The following is a 24,372-nucleotide window of genomic DNA, read 5'->3' as shown; positions in this document are numbered from 1 at the left end:
GGGGCGTGGGGTGGGGGGTGGAAATCTGTAGTACATTTCCCTTTCACAGTAGCGTAATCCTGCAAGAGCAACCAGAAAATATTTGTTTGAAGGCTAGACATTTCCATTAGGATTTTGTTTATGAAATATTTTAGTGCATTTCAGTCATTTATACAAAATGTATGGTGACTGCCAAACTTAACTCGACCCTTTTCACTTACTATCTCTAAATGGCAAGCTAGTAGCAGTTCCATTTAGCTCAGTATCCCTTGTTTTGTGAGTGCTTTTCTCCTTGTACTCAGAAGAGGGCTATAGAAAACATGCAGAAGTTCATTGCTTTTCCCTGGACCACTTGAGTTAACAGTTGACAGTATCTCAGTGGCATAAATAATTTAGGCTGACAGCTTGCCTGGCTTTCTGAAGGGGGAGGAATGCTAGTTCAGTGGTATATAAAAATACGGGTTTATAATTTGTTCACATCGCAGTTTCTCATTAGACCTGATGTATCCGTGACTTAGCTGCACACTTTCTCTCCTGCTGAGCCTCCTTTTCTGTTGTGCGCGTTCTCACACATGGGCAGAGGCTCTCTCGCTTCCCCTGTCTCTGTTGCTGAAATGAGTCATTTCTGGTTGCCTGCAGCAAAGTTACGGATGAAGCCCGCTACTTCGTTTTTAAGAGAAGGACTTTGAATGGATTGCATGTTTGGTTTGTTGCTTAAAATTTGGTCTAGTGAGGTTTTTTTCCCTATCTCTGCAGGTTATCGAGGATGGTCACTGTGGTGAAGGGGATAAGAAGGCTGAGGAGGAAGTTTATCATTGTCCAGTGTGTTTCAAAGATTTTTTTTGCAAGTACGGGCTGGAGTCCCACATGGAAACACATCCAGATAATTCACTGAGGTAAGAAATAGTCCCAAGAGTGTTTCTGGTCACCAGATGGCCTGAGGGAGCCTGCTGGTGATGGGCAGGAGCCATTCAGCCCCCTGCACTAACTACCCCTCTTTGTAAGTTTGAACAGGTTTTTACATGTTTCTGCCTCATGTTGTGTCACCAGGGTGCTGTAGTGCTTAATTTTACTATTTTTTGCAAATACAGGAAATCTTGTCAGTTAATAGCTGGGGATGTTTTTAGAAGAAATTAAAGCACCCCCTCCTCCTCTCCATACCCATCGCTGTTGTTACATAAAACTGTAAAATACCAACATTGCAAAATTTTAGGAAGTTAAACTAAAGGTGCTTAAAACATGAAGCAAAACTTGATAAAAGTATTCAGGTACCATGAGATTATTCTTGGTACTTAGGGAGAAGGTGGTGGCTGGATATAAAGGTTTTGTTGTCTGTCATGGGAGTGAGTGAAGATAGATGAGTTCCAGACTTTCAATGAAATGTGTTAGGCTTTTCTGCCTGTTGAGGTTAGGGAATGATGTGGATTTTGGCTTAAATCAGCTTCTCTTAACGAGGAAAAATTAGTTATTAATTGTTTGGGAAAGTGCTTGGGTGTTGTGTTTTGGTTCATGTAATTGCCCCTGGCACTCCTGATACTTTTTTATTTCCTGTTTTTTTGCCATAGAAAAACGTAGAGCCAGATACATGAAGATATAAAAGAGATATTCCAAGTCTAGTTTTAGCATGTAGAAAAGCTGCTATTTTAGAAAAGGAGATTGTCCAGTTGCAGAAGCTTGTCAGTGTTTTAAGCTTATTTTGGGACATTGGACCCTAATGATCTTTTTGGAAGGGTGCAGAATTCAGCATCCTGAAGTGTCAACACTCTCTCCTGAACACAGTTCCTTAATAGAACGGCATGGAGCAGAGCCATCACATTCTATTAAATGGGATTAATTCTATTAAATTTTCCAATTTTTAATTAGAAAACCTTGGTAAATATGTAAAACCATTTTTAAAGGCATTGTAAGTGCCGTAATTATTGCAGAAAGGAGTTGGAAAGCTCTCTCTTAAACTTGGTCGAGGAAATAGTAGTTAATTAACTGAAGTTTGCTGTTTCTGAAGTAAATTAATTATATTTTCATTATAGAGCAAAACTGAAACAGTTGTTTTCTGGTAAGAGCTCTGCAACCCCCACAAAATGGAGCCAGAGGTAATTTTACCATACACTTTATGCTTTAGAGAAAGCAGCTGTCATACTAGGCTTATCCTGGCATTAGCCTCATTTTGAAGCTTCTGTGAAGATACGACCTCCTTGTAAAGGTATATGACATGGACGTGAGTGGACAGGTGGATTCTCTTGCTTTGAACAATGGATAAAAGATAACAGAATAGGTACCCTTCTAGCTTGGCAGCTCTGCAATCTGCTGTGGCAAGGCAGAAAGACACGCTGGCTGTGCAAATATGATGTTCCTCTTCATGCAACTCTTTCTCTAGGATTGGAAGACTTGCTTTTGGATAATATTATCCTGAAATGGATTTTGCTACCCTTGATTGTGTTGAGCAACAAAGACTAAAATGTGTCCCTAAGTCAAAACCATGATTGTGAAGCTCTGTGGGCATGAGTTAAGGGTGGTGCTGGGATGCTTGTCTTCATGAACTTGTCTAGACGATGGTAAGGGTTTTTTGTCAAGTATTTGCTTTAGTAATTTAAGACATGTCAGTGGATATCGGACAGGACAAGGAAGCTGTGGTTCTGCTTGTTCATCTAACTTGCTCAAATGCAACTTGCCCTGCCTATCTGGTTTAAAACACACCTTTTGTCCTAGTCTAGACAAGTCAAATGTCACTGTCTGCTTGGCCCAACCTAACAGAAAATCCTCTGGTAAGCAGAGCAGTCGGGGCTGCTGTTAAGGTGACTCTTTCATCCCAAAGGAAATGGGTTAAAATCCTTGGCAGGCAGGGGCTGTAATCCCCTGGTTCCCAGGATTCTGCAGGACTGTTTGTAGGATTCAACAAGATACGCTGAATGTGACACACCATTCTCAGCCCTGAGTTCATGTGACTGAAATGGTTCCTCTGGGTGAGGCTTAAAAGTGTTTTTTTGAGTGAATGAGATGAAGAAAAGAGAATGTTTTGCTAGACAGGAGGCATGTGTGTATGAGTCTGCTCGTGGTAGGGGAGCAACCTGCAATATGTTAGAAGGCGTTCATCAAATCCTGGTGTTTCCTTATTGTAGAAGAGAAGGAGGAAGAACTCTCCTCAAAGTTCAAACACAAAAAAACGTAGCAGCTGTGTTATGAGCAAAGGGCAGGGAGCAGAACATGCTCAGTCTCTTTTTATTGCCAATATTGTATAAGTAGTCACTTGATGAGGACTTCTGTGAGGCAAATATCAGATGTTTGCGTCCCAGAACCAGATGCTCTGGGTCTGGCAGTCGGTTTGGAGCTACTGCTTTAGGTAGCCCAGCACAGACTGTTTTGTCATGACCAAAAATAAGTGATGCTCAATCTGCCTAGCCCTACCTTTCTTTGTAAACCACAGGGCAAACATCCGACTCTATTTTGCTCTCCCGGTAGTTGCCATAAAAACAATTACGGACATGGGCTCTGGAGCAGTGCACCAGCGTGCATTACCTTGACGGTGGTACCAGCCTCCCTTCAGGGATGCGTCCTCAGCAGCAGCAAAGTGCCAGGGTGGGCAGGAGCTTCTGCTGGGCTTCCTTGTGGTCCTTTAATCCTGCCATTATAGTGCTGTTGTGTAACTATAGCCTCTTGCCCCCAGAGCTGTCTGAGTCTGTCTGTCCCGGCCCCCCTCCCCTGCTAAGTAGCAGAAAAGGTAAGGCTGTCCAGCAGCCCCCCAGATCAGTATGTGAGCAGCTAATTTACAGGGTGGGCCATTACCCTTCCAGATACTGTCAAATGAACAACTTTAAATCACAGGGCTAGCTGTTCAAAGTCAGTTGAAAAGACACCCCGCATTGTCTTCCCCAGTTCTGCTTTTTCATGTAAAGCCCCCGAGCGGGGAGCACCTCATTGTTTACTTGCAGCAGAATAAACAATCCTTAATCCACTGATTGTGTGAGAGGGGCTCCTGCTTGGGAGAGTATCTCTTGATTATGTAAAATCCGAAATCGTGCATCTTTGTCTCCTAATTACGGTAAGAACTGCCCTGCTCTTGGGAGCTATAATAGAGCCCTTTGTCCCACTGACAATGAGCTGTGGCACTGCATCTCCTCGATGGCATTACCCCCCCTGGTCAGCCTCTGTCCCTTTGAAGCCCTGGGACCTGCACCCTAATTAGTGACGTAAGCTGGTCCCAGCAAGGCTGTCTGCAGTCCCCATTAGCAATGGGAGGTGGCCCAGGGGGGGCTTTCTGACCCCCTTTGCCTCTCCACCTGGATTATTTAAAGACGACGTCTGTTTCTCTGCAGCTGAGGCCTCAGGACAGCATCTATTTTGGTGAGTTTGTATCTGAGTGTTGATATAATTAGCAGAGCACTGAAATGCTGGGCAGCCAATAGGGAAAATGAGAAACCTCACCGAGCCGGGTAACTTCTCTGGAAACTTTTGTGGCAGAGGGTTGCTGTCAAACATGGTAATGCGCTTGTAAAGGTCGCCTGACAGACAGCTCTGAGCAGCATCAGCAGTGCAAGCAAAGGAGATGTAAGGATTTCCTGGGGAGAAACCTCTCGAGGCGCTATGTGAGGTTTTTCCTCTTTGCTTTGGCAAGTACAATGGAACAGGCTTAAAGTAAAGCGTGTGGCTTTTAAAACAGTACGTGCACTATAAAATTCCTCTGTTGAATTTCACTGTAACCAGAGCATACCTTTTATATTTCCTCTCCTTCTCCTCCAGGAGACTTCTTACAGTACTCTGTACCAACAGCTAAAGGTTTTTTAATTTTTCCTTCCTCACAGCAGCAAGGAGACATTTATGCTGCCTGTCATGCCTGTGTGTCTCTCTGAGGAGAGGAGGAGGGAGGTGGTGATAGCGTTGCAGTTACCTCCTTTCTTAGAGACATACTTCAACATCAGTTCTCGGCAAGGATAGTTGTGCAGTTTGAACATGGTAAAAGCCTGGATCTTACTGCATGTTGCGGGGACTTTCTGATCCCATTTGGGTCAGTGTGACATTGCCTTCAGTTGCAGGATTTTTTTTTGCCTACTTTTTTATAGGAGACAAGAAATAAATAGACATTGCAGAGTGTGAAAGACACTGCCTCACTCACTGAGCCGACCTGGTGATCAGAACCAGTAGATGCCTGTTGCCATGAATGCATTCAGGGTAGATGTTTTTTGACCTTTTACAGAGCACGTCCAAACAGTGATATAATACATTAAGCTCTGTGACTTGACAAATCCCAGGCATATTTTCACAAAAACAGCAAAAGCAGTTCTCTTGCCCCAGGGTAATGTACTTCTGTAGAGCTTCCAAAGAAAGAAAAGCAAAAGCCATTCACAGTCTACCTTGTTCTTCAAAACCGCCTACCCAAGTTTTGCTGAAACTTGTGAAGTCAAATTGGCTAGAGGTTGAATGCCACTGTGGAAAGCTGTTGTTTTGAACAGTTAGATCCGTAACAGGCATAGCAACAGAAGAGCTCAGGTCCTGGAACAGAAAGTGTCAGGACACCCTGACCATTGGTGTCTGTTGTCATCTGCTTCCAGTTTTGCCAGGGTAACCACTGTGAGCTCTTGTTTCTGAAAACACTCTCAGGTGGAAAATGCTGTCATTGTGTTGTGGTGTTACCTGGCTTCACTCAGAAGGAGTGGACAACTTAAACGCCCTAGGAATGGTCTCCTGGACTCTGTGGGTAAATTGTTTCACAAGATGTCACGTACAGCTTGCAATTCAGTCGGGCTGGTCCTTTGCCAGCACATCTCCATTCTGCAGTGCACAGTGTCAGGTGGTGGGATGCTGCAAGGCACCTGGACCTGTGTCCCAATCTTAAATGTTTTTAACCAATGCACATGAGCAGCCCTGTTTAAGTCAAGACAAAAGGAAGTGGTTTTTGAGTCAAAATGATTCCAGGTACTTAAATTACGTGTTTATTACCCAGTTGCTGTTCTTCAGGGCAGCTCTGCACATTGGCTTTGAGGAGATAAAATAGCCAAGAAAATAAATTAATGTAAATTTAAAGTGTACAGAGATGATTTCAATCATCAACACCAGTAGAAAAGACTAGTACAAGACTAAATTGTATACGGCGTGGCAATGTGACTGAGTAAAAGTACATTGTACAGGATGTAAAAGAAAAAAAAGCACCAGAAAAAGCCCCTTAAATTTAATACCTGTTTTTGCCAGTGCCTACTTAAGCAACTTTAGGAATTCACTTTCTATCTTTTCTTCCATTATATAGTAAGGAATAATCCTGCTGACGTCATTTTTGTGAAGCACATTGCTTTCTACGTGTGGTCAGCCTTTTGTGGGAAGAGGGTGTTAGTGACATTGCAAACTTAGAAGTGTGAATGTGTGAACTATTTATATTACTTGTGAGACAAAATTACGAGTTCGTGGTGGGGAGAGGAAGTTTTTTTCCTAGTAGTTGACACTACTATTACTGGAAGCAACTTAAAGCACTAATGACAAGTAGTCTTCATGCAGCATTGTGGCAATCTCGTACTACGTTCCCATCTCTGTGACAGCTGTTGGTTTGCACAGAGATAAGCCTCATTTCTTGTTAGCACTTCAAAACATGAAATGTTGTGCTCTTTTAATGCAGCTGGATAATTCTGAGGTTATTGTATCTTACACAGTTATTGAGTACAGAGAGAGAGATGGAGAGCACTCCAGCGTAGACAGGTTCATGGACCTCCTTGACCTTTGGTTTTGGCACACTATACTTTGGCCCCAATGCTTACCTTCTTAGTCGTTGTTTGAGATTGTACCAGCAAGGATAGTTTTGGTAGGAACTGCTGCTAAAGTTACTGAGCCCTAACAGAGTCAGTGCTACAAAACTTGTTACAGCCAAGGATGGAGGTACGCAAGGGTCAGTTGTGTGGCACTGCTAATTTGGCTGACTCTCCTGCTCTGCTCTGCTCTGCTCTGCAAGCTGCTAGCTTGGTGTTTTGCTGATAGGAGCTAGGAACCGAACCCTAATCTCTGTTGGCAGCATTTTCAGTGCAGGAGCAATTCCACGAACCAGCTGGTGACGATGAAATCCAGCTCTGATGAATGCTAGGACCAAATATGTGCTGTGGTACAATGCAACTCTTAAAGGTGATTAAGGCAGAGGAGGAGGTATGCAAGCAAGCTGGTGAATGCATCCTTTTACTGAGCAAATGGGGAAGTAAAATCAGTGGGTTGAGCATCTGTCTGTATGCTGGCTCCCCAAACCAGACCAGAACTGCATTGTAAGTGCTTTCTGAAGTTTCTTTTCAGAAAAGAGAGATGAGAAACATCTGAAGAGCAGCACAAGTCCAACGCTGGCCTAGAAGTGGTCAGCTCACATCAGGGAGCTCATTGTGTGAGGAGACTTGGAATCCAGAGCAGCTGGGTAAAAATACCAGATAGTGAATGGACACAGGGAGTGAAGCTCTCATGTGAAACTGTGTGATGTGTCACATGGTGTTGAATATCTTAGCGTGGTTGCAGGAATAGAAAGTGGGTAAAATGCAAAGCTGACTGTAGAGGAAAGCTTCTCGTAAAGGGAGTACAGGAGGGAAAGAGGGCTGAGCCAAAATGGGCTATTAGCATGCCTGCCTGATCCTGATGCTCAGGGTTGGTTTGTACGCAGGCTCCCTCAAAATGCTGGCTGCTGCTTATTGTATTAGCAGTCACATCTGCGTGCTGAGCATAGCTCACCTGTGAACGCAGATAAGGGCAAGGGTGGTCGGTCCAGATTTGGATGCACCTATTTGTGAGCCATGTTGTCATCAGTGGATGGTTATAGGATAGACAAGCACCTGTAGGTGTGTTTCTTCTTGTATTACTTGAAAAGTGATGTTGCTTTTTTAACATGGTAGACACATAGATTTTTTTTTTTTAACTCTTGCCATTAATTTTAAAACTATAAAAGTACTTAGCTTGCATGTTTGAAAGATGTGGTAGAAGGTAGGAAGAGCTTTCTTTTTCTCACCCTGACAGAATACTAGAAGGTCCACTTGAGTTTGTGTGCACAAATAATTACTTTTATTCTGGATGCTGTGCACCTTCCAATTTCGGTAGCTGTAGAGGACTATACTGGTCATGCCTTTTTTCCCCAGGTATGCTTGCCCTAATTACTAAACCCTTCATTGTTATTTATGTTGATCTTCAGCTCTTACTCCATGGTTCTGTCCAGCCAATTTCTTGAGACTTCTGTTTTTTAAAACTTTGACCTTTATTAAGTAAAAAGGTCATTGTGAGAAAATGAACAACTTTGTGCAAGTGTCTGCAGGCCATCTCCCATTTTCCCTTGTTTTGTTCTTAGTTGCATGTTAATTCTGTTGAAGTAAATGGCAGAGTAAGCTACTGTTATGCTGGGGCATAGGTATTTAAATCTGGCACTGTTGAAATGTTGCTGGTACATGCAATTCATTACAGTGTTGGGAAGAAGTGAAATCTTTTCTCCAGATTTTTCTTTGCTCACACACAAAGAAAGTTAAAAGATGGAACAGGATGGCTCGTGCCTTTTTATTACACCTTATAGCGGTTAACTACACTTGAGTTACTCTGACTATGGGAGTCATGGTATGCCAGTACAGACAGTGGCCCTGCAGTATGCCAACAAGTTTCTGAAGCACAACGTCAGCCTGGTTTATATCGGCTCTGCCCTGGCTCCTACACGGTACTTTTCTTGCCTGGATCACAGCATGGCTTTAGGAATGCACATAGCATTGTGCATCCCTCTATTAATAGAAGGGCTGGTGCAGTGGTTTCAGCCTTTGCTGCACCCAAGGGTGGCTTCTTTGAGGGAGAGGATTAAAGGGAGCGACAGGACATGTTGGTAACAAAGTCAGACAGACAGTGGGGAGGTGGGAGGGAGGAAAAGTTTGCTGAGGTGGTGAAGCAGCATGCACTGAACTCCTGGTGAGCTGTGACTGTCCCCCTACGCACTGGAAAGGGAGAGGGGAGCTTTTCCAACCCTTCATGCCTGGCAGGGAGTTGGCTCCCTGTGCTACTGTGCTGCTTACGGTTTCAGCACTGACCCATGGCATTGAGTGAGGTGGAGATGGAAGTGCAGCTGGTCCTTCAGGGTCAGATGTGCTGTGATGCTGCGGGGGAAGGATGCAGGAATGGTCATCGCAGGACAGCAGGAGGACCCACAGGGATCCCTGGCAGGGGGGCAGGAGCAGCGCTTGCAGTACTGCTGCTTTTCCATCACTCATCTGCAGCAAGTGGGAGAGATTAGTGCAGCTGTTGGATGTTATTTCCCAGGGCCCTGGGTGTGGAGGCCAGGAAGGGTTTTTCATCCAAAAGGAGATGAGTATCTGGACTTGGGTGGGGTTGCACAAGAGCAGAAACCAATGTGCTCTCTCATCTCCTTCCCTTTGCCTTGCCCCAAAAGAAGTGAGAGAGAAGCAAGGGAATCGTTTCCTGAAGGGGAATATGTCTGTAACCTGCTAGTTTTCCTTCCATAGGCAGTGAAAGCCCTTACGTCTAAAATCATCCTTTCTCCATCTCCCCCTCCTTGTTGGGCTCCTCTGCAGCGCACTTTACTGGTGCGGAGGCTGGGAGCCTGCTCCCGTCCCTGGTGTGGACGTGAGTCAACAGCAGGGAATTGCCCATCTTTCTCTTCTGCCTAGTTGTTTTATTTTTAGGTCAGCATAGGATTTTCCTTGCTCATAAAGAGAGCTGCATTAATTCTGCAAATAATGTGAGACAGAAAGGAGAATAATAATGACAAAGGTAGAAATTTATATACGGTACGTATTAAAGATTTCAGTGGGAGGAGTTAGATGACTTAACACAACTGTGTATTAATGACTTTTGTCTCAGGATATGTTTCATTCTTGTTTTGTTTTCCTTACTTCTGTTTGTGGCAGTTGCTAAAGAGCACAGACAGGAAAGGAACAAAATGGTACCGAGCTTTTTATTTTCAGTCAGGCCTAGAAATTAACACTTTTATTTGTTGACATCCACAACATGGGCAACATAGTGTTAGTGAGTGGCATGGGTGAAAACTTCAGGTTTTGATCTACTCTTGTGTGGTTTCAGAAGTTTAAGAAGAATGCTAAATGTTACTTTCTCTTTCCCACCACTCGTCTCAGGTTATCCAGAGTGTAGTGTTTGTTTTAATTTCTTGGTAGCAGAATGATGGATATAAATATTTGGCATTTGCATCTTGACTACTGAAATAAAAAATTTAGAAGGATTGAATGTTTGACTGCATTACTCTTAATCAAAATCAAGACTGATTAATTTTGCTTAAAATTTGGCTCTGCATTTCCTTTCTAAAATGTCTTCCCTTTTCTTAAAGAAAAAAAGCTATTTCCATTGCTGACAAATTGGAATTGGCTCAGAGGAGAGTAAAATGCAAGGCAACAGGCATTGCGTATGTAAACTTTTCTTGCATAGGTGCTGCTTGTTCTAAGTGTAGCAAATCCTGGCTTGCCTCTTGAACAAGGCACACAAAGCATTGACTATTTCTTAAAGCCTGTTAAAATGCTTGTATATCCTAATTAGCATTACAGATTTCAAGAATACTAACTTATTTTAGTAGAAAGCTTTTAAATAGTGTGTTTTTACACAGAGACCTTGTCTGCATTTAAAAAAAAATGAGAAAGGTGCTCTGGTGTAGTAATAATTAAACAGACTCACCTGGTGTGATATTCAGCCTGAGCACCAAGGGCAGCCTGGTCATTGCACTGTCATCGCACAGTTATATTTTGGTTCTGCTTTTGGGTTGTAGCAGTTCTGTTTTCTCACCTGCTTGCTTTGTACACCTCTGCCAGTGAGCCAGAGCCCTAGTATTACATTCACATTGTACAGGTATGAACAACTCTGGAAGGGAAAAGCAATTGAGAATGAAGCTCATTTTAAAGCGGTCTTAGCTGCTAAAAGTAGTTTTTTCCTTTTTACTTAGACTTGAATCTCTGTGCTTGGAACTGAACAGCTTTCTTCTCTCTGCTCTGTAATCATATTTATAGAAAAATGGAAAACTATGGCCAAGACTAGCAATCACATGATAACACAGCAGCTTTTATTAGCCACATCTGGAAACGTACCTTGCAGGTAGAGTGCTTTTATTGCTGCTAAGGTGTTGAGCCATTGCTCTGCCTCAACAGAGGCTGACAACCTCAGAACCTGTTCCCATCTCTGGTCTCTGCAGCTGTATCATCCGTGTTTGACTTGGCACTACACATGAGCAGACTTGTGAAATTGTAAGGAGAGGGGGGTATTTTTGGTGTTTTGGTTTGGTTTTTTTAAAGTTCATCATGAGCAAAGTATTACCATATGTTTCAGATGCTTTATTTGATATGCTGGACTTTTCAGACTTTCCGCAATTATTGTAACTTTTTTTTTTAAAGCAATTTAAGCAAGACGAAAATATACTAATATCACCTAGGATTCCTTTCTCTTGTCCTTCTTAGATTGTGGTTTTAGATTTAAAAACACTGTAGGCATTGACATTACCTAAAGATGGAAAATGGTACTGTTGACAAAACAGAGAAATTAATGCTTAGGCTTCCTTAAAAAAAAATAATGCTTCCAGTGACTGCATTGTTAGGCATGGTAGCTTACTCCATTTTAAATTAACACAAGCCTTAGTCAAGGGACATGGTGCTTGCCTTAACTAGTTAGATTTTGAAGTTTAGTATCCGTAAGTTTTTCTTAGGGATGTTACACGTCTGTATCTGTGTTTGTGTTGCTAATTGTATTCAAAGTTCAAGTCATGTCATTTGGGAGAAACTTGGACTCCCTCCTTGAGGTGGGGGGGAGGGAACTCAACAAAAACACGCACACACGAAAAAAATGTTGTGCATACACTTGGGCAAATGGGATGTGTATTTTAAATAGCTTGCATCCATAGGGAAGAGTGACAAGCCCAAGTGAGGTCTGTGGAGCCTGGAGACCTCCTGAGGTGGCAGTGCAGTGGCACCCCTCAACATCAGGAGCGGCTTTACAATTTTACAATGACCTCCCTTGTCCTTGGCGAGCAGCACGGGTGCAAGGTGCCAGCGCAGTTGCTGGAGCCCGCTGGGCTGCCTGGGGAGCCTGCCCCGGAGAAGCTGCTCCGCATGTCTTTCAGGGAGGGCTTTTCTCAGGCTGTTTTTATTCCAGCTCTGCAAACTGCAGCTGCCTTTACAGGTGTGGGTGGACCATGGAGGAAGGGAGGACATCCACGGGTCCCTCCAATGTGATCCTGTAAACTGTGACACCAGGGGAAGGTGCTGAGCAAGGGCACAGTGCATTTATATGCCCTGAAGTGCCTGCATCTCGAGATGACAGGCGTGATTTATCTGGATGTTTCTTTTTTCAGCCAGGAGCTTCATTTTGAACAAATGGAAAAAGAGCTTAATCCTTTTCCTGACTTCTCTTTTTGCTTGCTGCTACTTCACTCACAGCAAGGAAAATAAAAGAGGAGACTAAGGAGGAAAGAGAAAAATAGAGAGAGGTGTTTAATTCTATGCATCGTAAAAGAGAGAAAGTACATATTCCTTTTTAAAGATACATTACTTTTGTTTTAGAGGAGGGGAGGTGGTTCCCTTTACATGGAAAACACCATTTTTAAATTGCAAATTTTTACTGTCCTGAGGCATAGTAGTTGATACAGGTGTACTGCTAAGGACTTTCACACGGGTCTCTGCTCTGCAAGATTTACTCTCAAGTGCAGCTTTTGATAGGAGCCCTAAATAAACCAGTGCTTAAAATCAGCATGTCACACAGCCGATGGAGGTGAGGGAGTGTAAGATGGACGAGGTGCACTTCCCCACAGCGTCGGGGGCTGGCTGCTTGCCCAGGAGCGCTGGCTCCTGCACAGCCCAAATCCTGGGGGTACCGTGGCAGGCGCCAGTTCTCCCAGTAGCTCTGTGATCCCATCAATGGTAGCTGTACCTACCCCATCACATATCAGGGGATACAGCCATTGGGTTGGCGATCTGAGGGAGGTCAGGCACATTGGGGCCCCCAGAGCTGCCTCAAGGTGCCCCAAGGTGAGGGTCTGTGTCCCTCCGCAGAACAGCTGGCCCCACAGACCGCCGGCGATGCTCCCAGCAGTGCAGGAGCATTGCTTGCAAGCCCTCGGTGTCTGTATGCTGATGTACCAGGAGGAGTGTGCCAGAAGCACTGCTTGCTTTCACGTGAGGTGTTTTCATCACCTCTAAAAAAGAATTTATTTCAGTAGCCTGCAAGTTCTTCAGTTGACTGCTCTACCCCTTTAATACCCTCCTTCCCCCAGCGGTTTTGGTGGTTGTGTGTTTTTGTTTTCGCTGAGGATGAAAGCTTTGCATCACAGGATAGGTACTGCCAAGTGAGCTGGAGGAGAGCCGTAGATCCCAATGCTGGAGGAGCGCTGTGTGTTGGCATTCCCTCGCCACCACCAGAGATTGTTGTCACATTTAGCAGATCTCTTGAAGTGAACGTTTGCTTTGGAAATGGCATTGGTTTGATATTTAATGGAATGCGGGGACTACACTGGCAATAATTATAAAAGTAGGATACAAGTGAATTAACAGAGGAGAGAAAACAGATTAAACCTCCACTGCATAATATTTATGTCCCAACTTTCTGGGTACCGTGATAACAAAGGCCATGTTACATATACTTCACACTTGCTTCTTTCACCACTCAGAGACTATAAATCCAATTGCTTTGTGAGTGACTTGGTTATCTCTTCATTTTCAGGGAATAAAAAAGGTCTGTGGAAGTTTATTTAGTGCTAAAAAGAACAACAATGGGAGCTTGTTAGGGACAGGACAGGGAGGGAGTCGTTTCAGGATTTTGTCAGAAGTAATTTCTAATTGCAGGATGTTTTTTTAATGAGTAGGCACATGTCCTTTTCCTTGATGTGGAGGGCAAAGACAATATGGGGAGAACTAAGGCAGGGGGAGACATGTGAAAAACTCCTAATGTGTGTAATACTCCCACTGACAAAACCTGGCTGCTTCGCATTCAACTGGTGTTTGCTTCTGTGAAACCCATGCTCTGGTAGCGAGCTGGAGCTGTAACCACAAGGGACCATGTTGAGTGAAACTGTGTGTCACTTGTTGAATGCAGAGTGGACGTGACCTATCATGCTGCAGACCTCAAATCCCAGGTATTTAAAAGGCAACAGGCCTGTTTGTTGACGTGTTGGCCAAATGTTGCTGCATAGTCCTTACTGCCTGCAGCATAGCTGCATTTCCAGTACCTCTGGTTGTTTAACGCAAGTCCACTTTATGTGAGAAAGTTTTGTTTAGCTGAATTTGGGATTTGAGAACTTAAGAAAAACAAGAAATCATAGCAATAAAGTGTGGGTAGGAAAAGACATCACTTCTGCATTTTTTGGGGGGGGGCAGACTGGCTGTGAGGGGGTGTATGAGTGTCAGAAGTGTTGAACTTGTTTCAAGTCTTCCTCCTCTGACCTTCCTCCCCTTCAAGGGGAACACTAGGAGCACTAGTTTTCCTTTTAGAACAGTATATTTCTTGTAACAGCTTTGAGAAAAATCAGTGAAAGTTTATGGAAAGGCAGCGTGGAGAAAACTCATACATGGGTATTTGAGTGGTATGCAGTAGTATGTTTTAAACAGTGGTTGAAAAAGGTGCAATTTATACATTTGCAGGTGCTTGCTACTTAGGTCTGATTTAGCCTCTCCTTGTCACTGATTCTTTTTAAAATTTCTTTTATTCTAATAGTACTTTTTAGTATAAATGAAATGGTGTAAAGCCGTTGAAATATTTTGTATCGGACAATGGAAAGTTTGTCAGAAGGCTGTGGTCTCAGCTGCCACTTTGCTGTCTGCCCATGTGGGACACTCAGTTGTCATGTGCTATAAACTTCCAGTGCACTTAATAGCCAGAAACTGGTAGAAAGTGACTGTGATTGAAATGGCCTTTCTGTGGTGACAGGTTTTAGACGCACTGTGGCTTTGTTTTGCATTTAGCAAGTTCTTAGTATCATGGGGCAAGAGGAAGGAGGCTGTCCTAACGCAAGAAGAATGCTAATTCTTAAGCTTGCAGCAGTCAGTAAGTCATTTCTATTTTATTCCTTTCCTTTCCAGGTGTGACATCTGTTGTATTACCTTTCGTACTCATCGAGGCTTACTGCGCCATAATGCAGTTATCCACAAGCAGCTTCCGAGAGATCCCATGGGAAAGCCTTTCATTCAGAACAACCCTTCGATTCCGGCAGGCTTCCATGACTTGGGATTCACGGACTTCTCCTGTAGGAAGTTCCCCCGCATTTCTCAGGTACTCTCTGTTCTTGATAGCTTAAGGTACCAGCTGATACAGTGCAGATCTTCTGAAATTGTTGAAAGACTTGTTCTTGATGAGGCAGAGACTGGGTGTAGAATATTTTGTGGAAGGCATATTACCACTGTCTGTGTAGGCTTCAAACACTTTCTGCTTTCCTTTTTTCATCCAAAAAATATTTGGGCTGGTTTTTTTTCAGCATTCCAGTGTTGGTGTAAAGATCTATAAAAATATTTTAAAGGAAAACTTTGGTGATATTAGATCCTTGCCCCTTCCAACCTGCCCTTTAGTTCTCTCCTTCCCAAAACCATCCCACATCTAAAATCAATAGGGAGGACATGTGATAAGGAAGACATTATTAATTTTAATTTACTGTGACCAGGATGTAGTTGTGATGTAAAACATTTTATCATTAAAAACTTTGGGAAGTCACCTTACTTACTAAATGGTGACATCTTCAGTGATTTCTTCACAGAACACTCCCAGGCATCTTTTCACTGTGTTCCTTAGGTGAGATCTGAAGATTTTGCACCTTTGAGGGACAGTGGCTGGGAAAGGCAGGGAGATAGTCTGTAAATATTTTTCTGAGAGCCATAAAGCTTTCTATTGGATGATATTATTCCTCCCTCTGTCAAACCTTACTTGCTTTAGTTAGTTTGGGTCTGGATGAAGCTGCTTATGTATCTAAAAAAATGAAAGAAATAAATCAACAGCACAATCCTGCAGGACCATGCTTATTCAGTATCTGCACTTTTCTTATTCTACTTGGATTAAAGCATTGATTTCCAGCTCTTCTGGCTGCAGGGTGGTAGACCTGAAATTTGCCACTGGTCCAGGGGAGCATGTAGGTCATTCCGTAACTCTAGTAGAGTTTTGGTGTAAAAATTACAAAATCAGGAGAAGGAAGAACTTTTTAAATAACTTGGTTTTATTTCTTTTGTAATTACTGGCAGACATTTGAAGTTATTAAGGGATTTAAGTGTTGGGACTTGCCTTTTGTAATTTACCTGCACTCTGAGGCAAGACCTATGAAGTATCTGAACAAAGTGTGTAGACTATATAAAGATCTTGCCAGCCCTCTACTTAATATACCACTTGTGCTTTTCTTTGATGTGGAACCTTTGCAACATGTGAGCTATCTGGGTAGCATTTAAATACAGCATTTGGATTTGTGATTATTTTCAGGGATAAGTATAAAATCCATTTGTGAGCTTCGTATTTTTGTTGGGAGAACAAACATAATCAGACTTCAGTAACCAAAAACCTTTCTGCTTTCGACTTTGCATTTCATTGATTTGCTTTTGGGGGATATTATTTTGGTTGGTTTCTGTTGTTTTACCTCCTTGGATGCCTTTTTTTTTCTCTCCTCTCCTCATAGTTTCTTTGTAGTAATAAGGTTAAAGGAGGTAGTCTTACTGCCCAGGTTACTGAAGTGTGCTGTATAGTCTGTTGAGGCTCCTGTCCTGTCAGTGAAGTGAGAGAGGTTTCTGGAAGGGAAATTCAGGATGGAAAAGTATTTGGGAGTCTGAATAGCCCTCTGAAGGAGTTTACCTTTATAGAAGGGAACTTCTGGAGAATCGGTCCGTAATGCACCACTTAGGTGACTAAAGGCTGTGGAGCAGGAATATCTCCATGCCAGGTGGGTGATGGCTGCTCTAAACTCCTTAACTTGGGCAGTGGAAGAGAGAGTGAACTCGTTTTGTTTTGCAGCAGCATATGATGCCTTTCCAGTTTGAGATGTCTACTCTAAATATTTTTGCATGTCTTGCAGGTCTGGTGTGAAACGAATTTGCGAAGGTGCATCAGTGACTTCCATCGATTTATTTGTGAGATGTGTAACAAGGCATTCCCCATGCTTTCAGCGCTCAAACTGCACGCAGAAACTCATGTGGTGGATCAGGGAAAAGACAAGCACAAACCACAGTCCACGACCCCACCCGGTGAGAACCCAGACCAGAAAGCCTTCATGGCATCCTTGGGCCTACAGTACACCAAAGACATCAAGCCTGTCAGGCAGGAGGACAATACACAAGATGAGGTCCAAGAAATGCGGCTCAGAGCACTGAAGAGTAACCTACCTCAGGAACCTGGCAGCACCGGTCTGCTCAGCCTCTCTCCTCTGGAAGCTGCCTCTATGGGAGGGTCATTTTCAGTCCTTCCTCCTACAAAAGAAAACATAAAGCTTCTCTCGCTGCAGCCTTTCCAGAAGGGTTTTATCATCCAGCCTGACAGCAGTATTGTGGTAAAACCCATCTCCAATGAGTCTGCCATTGAGCTGGCAGACATTCAGCAGATCTTGAAGATGGCTTCTTCCGCTCCTCCTCAAATCAGTCTTCCTCCACTTTCTAAGGCACCTTCTGTCCCTGTGCAGTCCATTTTCAAGCATATGCCGCCACTGAAGCCAAAGCCTTTGGTAACACCCCGAACAGTTGTCGCAACCTCTACACCTCCTCCTCTTATCAGTGCCCAGCAAGCCTCCCCTGGCTGCATCAGCCCAAGCCTCCCACCTCCCCCTCTGAGGCTGATCAAGAACTCGGTGGAGCCCTCCTCCAACTCTCACCTCCCCCAGCCAGGAGCCAAATCGAGTCCTTCCTCGCAGTTGCTCCTCCAGCCCAAAGTAGAGCCTTTAACTCAGCACGAGATGAAGACACAACTGGAGCAGGACAGCATCATCGAAGCTCTCCTGCCTCTGAGTATGGAAGCCAAGATCAAGCAAGAGGTCACAGAAGGAGACCTCAAAGCCATCATTGCAGGGGCAGCGAACAAGAAAGCCCCAACCATGAGGAAGGTTTTGTACCCCTGCCGTTTCTGTGACCAGGTGTTTGCCTTCTCTGGTGTCCTCAGAGCTCATATCCGTTCTCACTTGGGTATTTCCCCATACCAGTGTAACATCTGTGACTACATTGCAGCTGACAAGGCAGCGCTTATCCGGCACCTGCGGACGCACAGCGGGGAGAGGCCTTACATCTGTAAAATCTGCCACTACCCATTCACAGTGAAAGCCAATTGTGAGAGGCACCTGCGAAAGAAGCACCTCAAAGTGACCAGGAAGGATATAGAGAAGAACATCGAATATGTCACTAGCAATGCTGCAGAGATGGTGGATGCCTTCTGCTCCCCAGACACTGTGTGCAAGTTGTGTGGCGAGGACCTGAAGCATTACCGGGCTCTCCGCATTCACATGAGGACGCACAGTGGCTGCCAGAAGAAGAAGCCATTTGAGTGCAAGGAGTGTGGCACAGCCTTTTCGGCCAAGAGAAACTGCATTCACCATATCCTCAAGCAGCACTTGCATGTGCAAGAAAGGGAGATTGAGAATTACATCTTAGCGGTGGACTGCAGTGCCCAGGAAAGCCAGACAGACCCTCCTTTATTGGAGGATGGCACTTACATGGACCGCAAGCCCATGACACCTTTCCTGGAGCCACAAAACGGCTTCTTGCTTGGGACCTCGTCTCATGTTCCCATCAAACTTGAACCTGCGGTCAACTTCCCGATGGATTTTGAGGAACCGTTGGATTTCTCTCAGAAGAACAAAAACCTGGGTGCTGTGCAAGTGAAGCAGGAGAACCTGTTCGGCTCTTCTCCCCTGTCCCTCTACGACTGTTCCATGGAGCCTATTGACCTGTCCATCCCCAAAGCCCTGAAGAAGGATAAAAATGATGTCCCATGTGAAGCCAGGAATCAAGAGTTGGCTGCTTCTGGGAACAGTGATAAAGCCTATAACTGTCTGCAGTGTCCTTTGGTTTTTGGTGCCAATGGGAACTCAGAGAAAAACAGGGGTGTCAGACATCCCCAGCCACTGAAAGGTTCATTGCATTTGACTGTCCCGATCATTTCCCCGGCTCTCCTTGGCAATTCTACCTTGCTGAGACCCTTGAGGCCTAAACCACCACCGCCACCTCTCTTGCCAAAGCCTCCAGTAACTAAAGAGCTGCCACCGTTGGCTTCCATTGCACAGATCATTTCATCTGTGTCTTCGGCTCCTGCTTTGCTGAAAACAGAGGCTGCAGATGCCAGTTCCCAGGCAGTGAGCAGCTCCACTGGGTGTGACAAATCAGGGAACGCCAAAGCAAAAGTGACAATCATGACCACCATTCAGAGAGACTCCAGCCTACCTAATGACCTGACTCAGGCGTGTGATCCAGAGCAGGCTCCTGTTGCTGATGCTGGGTTGACTAAAAAAAGAGGTAGAAAGAAAGGAACAAAAAATAAGCCTAAACTTAGCAGTAGTGTGGATCTGGAGTCAAGTGGGGAGTTTGCCAGTATAGAGAAGATGCTGGCTACCACAGACACTAATAAATTTAGCCCGTTTCTGCAGTCCACTGACAATTTCAAGGAAGAAAGCGGCAAAAATGGAACAAGTGAGGATGAGAAGGAAACTGCTGAAGATAAGCTGCTGAGAGGGAAGAGGAACGCTTACTCAGACTGCCCGCAAAATATCCCTTGTCCTTACTGTCCTCAAGTCTTTCCATGGGTACATTCCCTGCAGCGGCACATGCTCACTCACACAGGTAAGAGAGCCTTGTGCTCACGGTGGATCGTAGCCCCTGAGGATCTTCCTCATGGAAGGGCCACCCCATGGAGGAATCTTCCTTTCCTGTCCTCTCTCTGATGTCTGAATGGTATTCTTCGTTATTTTGCAAATCCCTAGCAGTTGCTGTTGCACAGTGGTGGTGATAGGTTCTCTGTGCCTTTGAGTAGTAATGGGGCAAATTAAGCTACTAAAACCCATTTGACTTAAGTGACATAACTTAACATACCTGGGAAAAGAGTCTGCTTTCAGGTGTTCTTTTGTTATGGTCTTATCTTGAAGGTGAACATGTGTGTTGAACATTTCATTATGCCTTACATGGTTTGTTTGGCTGCTTCCAGTGGCTGTTTTGTCTGCATCAGTAATGATAAAAAGATCCATAAAAATAAGAGCAAATAAGTATAGAATTGTGGCAGGAAAATAAAATAATGAAGTGTTTAGCATTTTTTTTTCTTGCAGTGACTTTTATTTGACAGATCAAAGAAGGAGGATGTGAGGAACATCATCCTGAGCGTTACGTAGTAGCTTGCCTCTAGGAAATGTTTCTTCTCAGTGCTAGACAACTAAAGGTGGGCTTATGCCCTAAGACATGGGGATGTGTATGGAATCTTTAATATTGTGCCACTGTGTAAGTAACCTCAAACCTGGTGTAAACAAAAGGAGGAATTAGGGAGGGAGATTTATTCTATGTTTGGGGTTATTTTTCATTCTTTGCTGTAAAGGAAATACTGTGTTGGATAGTGTACTGATTTGAAGTTCACTCCTTTTTCCACCCACATTGTAGTAAACTAATTAGCAGATTCTCATCCTGCTCAGAGAGAGAATGCAAAGCTCTACTTGCTGTTGCTCCCTTTTAAGTCAGTCACAGTTGTTGATATTATTTGCTTAATTATGCAATCTCAAGTCCTGGCATAAAGAGTAAAAGTTAAGGATATTTCTAAGAAACATAGGGGAATGGAGTACAGTCTCATAAAAGATAACTTCATTTTTTTGAAGGAATTGAGGTTTCCTGGAGCAACTGGTTCATGTCTGTGCTAAAGAGGGAAACCTGAAGAGGTAAAAGAGGTTAGCTAAGAGGTTTAAAGGGAATCTGAGCTGTGGAGCAGTCCCTATTACAGTTTGCTTTGGGTGACGCAAGGACATAACGTGCAAGGTATCAGTGCAACAGTGAGGCTATTGTTTTCTGACCCACAGACACCAAATTATTTCATCTTATTAAGCATACAGTTTACTTTCCATGGTGAAGGAGAGCTCTTTATTCGTATCAATTGTTTTCTAACACCCTGCTCTCCAAAAAAAATATATAGTTACTGAAGAACTGTTCATGAGACAGAAAACAATAGAGAGGCTTTTCCCAGACTAAGGGGTTTGACCTGCTTATTGATGGCAGACTGCCAAGGTAGCAGCACTGGTGTAAACCCTTAATGAAGACAGGAAAACGCACTCGGCTGTGAGTTATACTGGTAAAACTTGTCTCCCCTATCACCACCGGACTTGGAAGGAGACACCGTCCTTTCAGAAAGCCTGTGCTGCAGTCCCCACAAGAAAGGCAAGCAATTGTGCTGTAACAGGACTGGATCCTCAGTGCAGATACAGGGTTTTTGGTGATACCGTGGCAGTGGCAATAATCAGATTTAAGTTGGCGTGCTCTGGCAATGATAATACCAAGCTCTTTTCTAATCATCATCATAGCACTGTTGAGGAGAGACTTGTTGCTGGAGGACCACCCCACAGCAAGCTTGACTGACCTTGGAGCATCTCCTTTCAGGTGACACTAACACTCTGTTTCTAAACTGGGAGTTCACAGCAGCTTTCCTGTGGCAGCAGTGTGGCTGAGGCTTACTGGGGTGGGGGGGGAGAGGGAAAGGTAAGCCAGGAAGGTAGAGGAGATTTGGGCCAGGGAAGTGGTGCCAAACCAAGCACTAGGATGCATTCAGGTGGAGCGAGCCCTCCCTTCTTGTGGTGAGTGTCAGGTGCTGGTGGCATGGGAGGAGTTTGGCAGCTGTGTGATAGATAACAGCAGTTTGTTGGTTTTGTGTTCTGGGCAGGCCAGTTGGTTTTCTGATGGAGACATTCAAAACGTCATAGTGCAGCGCAGTGTTTCTGTCCCCACCTATTGCACAGGTAGTGACTTGTTTGATAGCTCTGGTTTTTAAAAGGAGTTAAGAAAAAATTCTGTACACTTACCTTACTGTAAAGAGAAAAGGGAAACTTTCTTGTCTGGGCTTGATGGCTGCTCCTGACCTGGGGAGAGAAGGGGCCAAGAGACTGATGTGAATGGGATAGATGAGAGTCCTGGCAATGTGCTTCCAAACTGCGTGTGTTGGGTATCTGCTCTATAGGGAATCACTGCAGGCAAGGTGGTCTGTGGATTTCTGTCGTGTGCTGCTATCAAAAAACCAAGGCAGTCGTTTGAGCTCAAAAGTGGCAACTAGCTCTTTTCCATCCATTTGTAGGGAAGTTGTTATTGGAGTAATTTATGTAAGTGGTCTAAGCTAATAATGATTGAGTATGATTGAGGAAAAGGTATATAATTTTTAACAATTAAGTAGTATCTATATATTAGCAGTCTTAAACTACTGTGTTTATATAGACAGGAGAAGATTTGTGCAAGTGTGCCTTTCATGTTCAATGAAATTTTGAGCTGGAGGACTCCTTCCATGCAGTGTCAGGATGATACTTACCTTATGTGAAAGTGCAAAAACACACATGCTGCCAGTAACACACATCCCTTGTGCAACCAAAAGACTCTGTCGTGAAAGCTTTCACCCTGCTTATTCTTGCCTCAACATCAGTGTGTGGTTTTTAGTTCAAAAGCATTTCCCTGAAGAAGCTTACACCTTCCTCGCTGGGTTTTATTTTAATGCAAAGATCGCAAGTGGGACACTGGGAATTTGGCACAGGTTGGTTTTATACAGTTTAACACAGTACCTGTGTTTTGTTTGAACATGCTTGAACACTTGCTTTCTCTTAATGTCTTTATTGTTTAATTTACTCTTCTGTGTTTGGCTCGGTTTGCCTTTCTTTTTTGCTCTTCTCTCCTGCTCTTGACTTTTTTCGTTTTCAGAGCAGCAAGTAAAATGTGCCCTGTGGGGGGTGCGGTTAATTTTTGCTTCTTTTATGACATAGACATCAGACTAGGTTCAATATAAAATTAAAATATGGTCTTTTGGGGCCATTAGTTTGTTATAGGTAACCTAAATCTGTTTGCAAAGAATCACTTGAGGATATTTTCACAGTGATATTGCCAGATCTTATTTGACCCAAGATTATTTTTTGTAAAAAGTGAGCTTTAATGGCAGAGGAGGGGGGTTGGTTTTGGTTTTGTTTTGTTTTGCCATTACAACAGGAATGCACTGGACGAGAAAAGATCTATAAACAAAATAAAGTAATAAATAAATAGAATACAGTTACACCTAGCCCGTGAACCTGAATGTTTCCTGTTGATTGGAGGACACAAGTCATAAAAAAAAAAAAGGACTGGAGGCATTTTTATTCTTTGCTTTTATGACTTAATCATAGTGAAAATGTAGACATCTTTACTTTGGAACATTTGTCCTTACCATGTCGATCATGTGTTTCCACTAGGATGACAGTGGCACTAGATATCATAATTAAGGAACTATCTTATTATATGCCGTGATTATTTAGATGACCCTTTTTATTGAAAAAGACTCCCTTCAAATGACTGGCTTCCATGAAGTGTCCAGCCTAGACTAGTCCTGCTGTGCTGCTGACCAAATTTTACAGTCAGTTCTGAGTCAATATGTGGACACAGATGTATTTTGATCCAGGCCATTGTCATTCTTGTGGAAAAAGTTAATAAAAAATCATCACATTACACTTAAACTGACAGTTTAGGTTACCTTCCAGAGAGTAAGTATATTTTATCAGAAGAGCAGTTGCCTTTAAGGGACAATGCAGGAAGCAGAGAATACTGCTTTTTTGAATGATCTTTTTTGTGCCCTTAAAGGCGACATTTTTGGAAAGCAGTCAGGTTTCCATTTGGGAATAAGACTGTAACTTGGGGTGGGAGGATTGGAGTTTGCACAGTAAGCAGGATTTTTGTTTGTGCTTTGAGACCTCCATCTGAGACATTTGTGTGGAAAGAAGAGTATCTTATATGTTGTAAGTATTGATCTGTGTGACAAATACTTGGTTGATACGAAAGTTTTAAGAGCTGAAAATACTTGAAAGTTGTGACCTGTGATGCAGATTGAGTTTCAAGTAATTAATCCCCAGATAATCCTGTCATTGCATGCTTGAAAAGAAATGTGGAAAGGAATTGGACTATCGTGAAGCAAAAGGATTTCTGCTCAACTTTGAAGTTCTGTTTTGTATTTGCATTGTGAATGAAGCCAAATAAAAGCGCAGAAAGTGGTGGTACTTGTAACCATGAAGTTAAGGTTGACTTAGCAGGCGTTTAAAAAGAAAGAGTGACTTGAAAGCCTACGAAAAACAGTGCCTTGATGCTTCTAAAAGTTGTGTTGACACTGGAAGAAAATTAAGAGAAAGAAAATGGCTGAGATGTCTGCGAGATGCAGGGAATCCCTCATACGGGTTGAGATATTAATTAGAACAGAACTAACTTGCAGAAGACTAAAGTGAAAAACTTACCCACAATGTTGTATCAAAGAGGCTGATGTCTGGGGAGGGGAGGGGGGGGT

General features: G+C 43.5%; 1 protein-coding gene across 1 annotated transcript; it reads left to right on the top strand.

The window, feature by feature from the left end:
* Positions 1–735: 735 nt before the first annotated feature.
* RREB1 (ras responsive element binding protein 1) lies at positions 736–19,786 on the top strand (the record flags this gene model as incomplete). The annotated part of the gene is made up of 3 exons (XM_009694953.1): positions 736–875; positions 14,979–15,168; positions 16,943–19,786. Coding segments are annotated over 3 exons (3,174 nt in total), but the record flags the coding sequence as incomplete, so codon positions are not given.
* Between the last annotated feature and the right edge of the window lie 4,586 nt (positions 19,787–24,372).

Source organism: Cariama cristata, unplaced genomic scaffold (genome assembly GCF_000690535.1).
Source record: "Cariama cristata isolate BGI_N322 unplaced genomic scaffold, ASM69053v1 scaffold45862, whole genome shotgun sequence".
In the NCBI taxonomy this organism is placed as follows: domain Eukaryota; kingdom Metazoa; phylum Chordata; class Aves; order Cariamiformes; family Cariamidae; genus Cariama; species Cariama cristata.
This window is presented reverse-complemented; position numbering and strand designations above follow the sequence as displayed.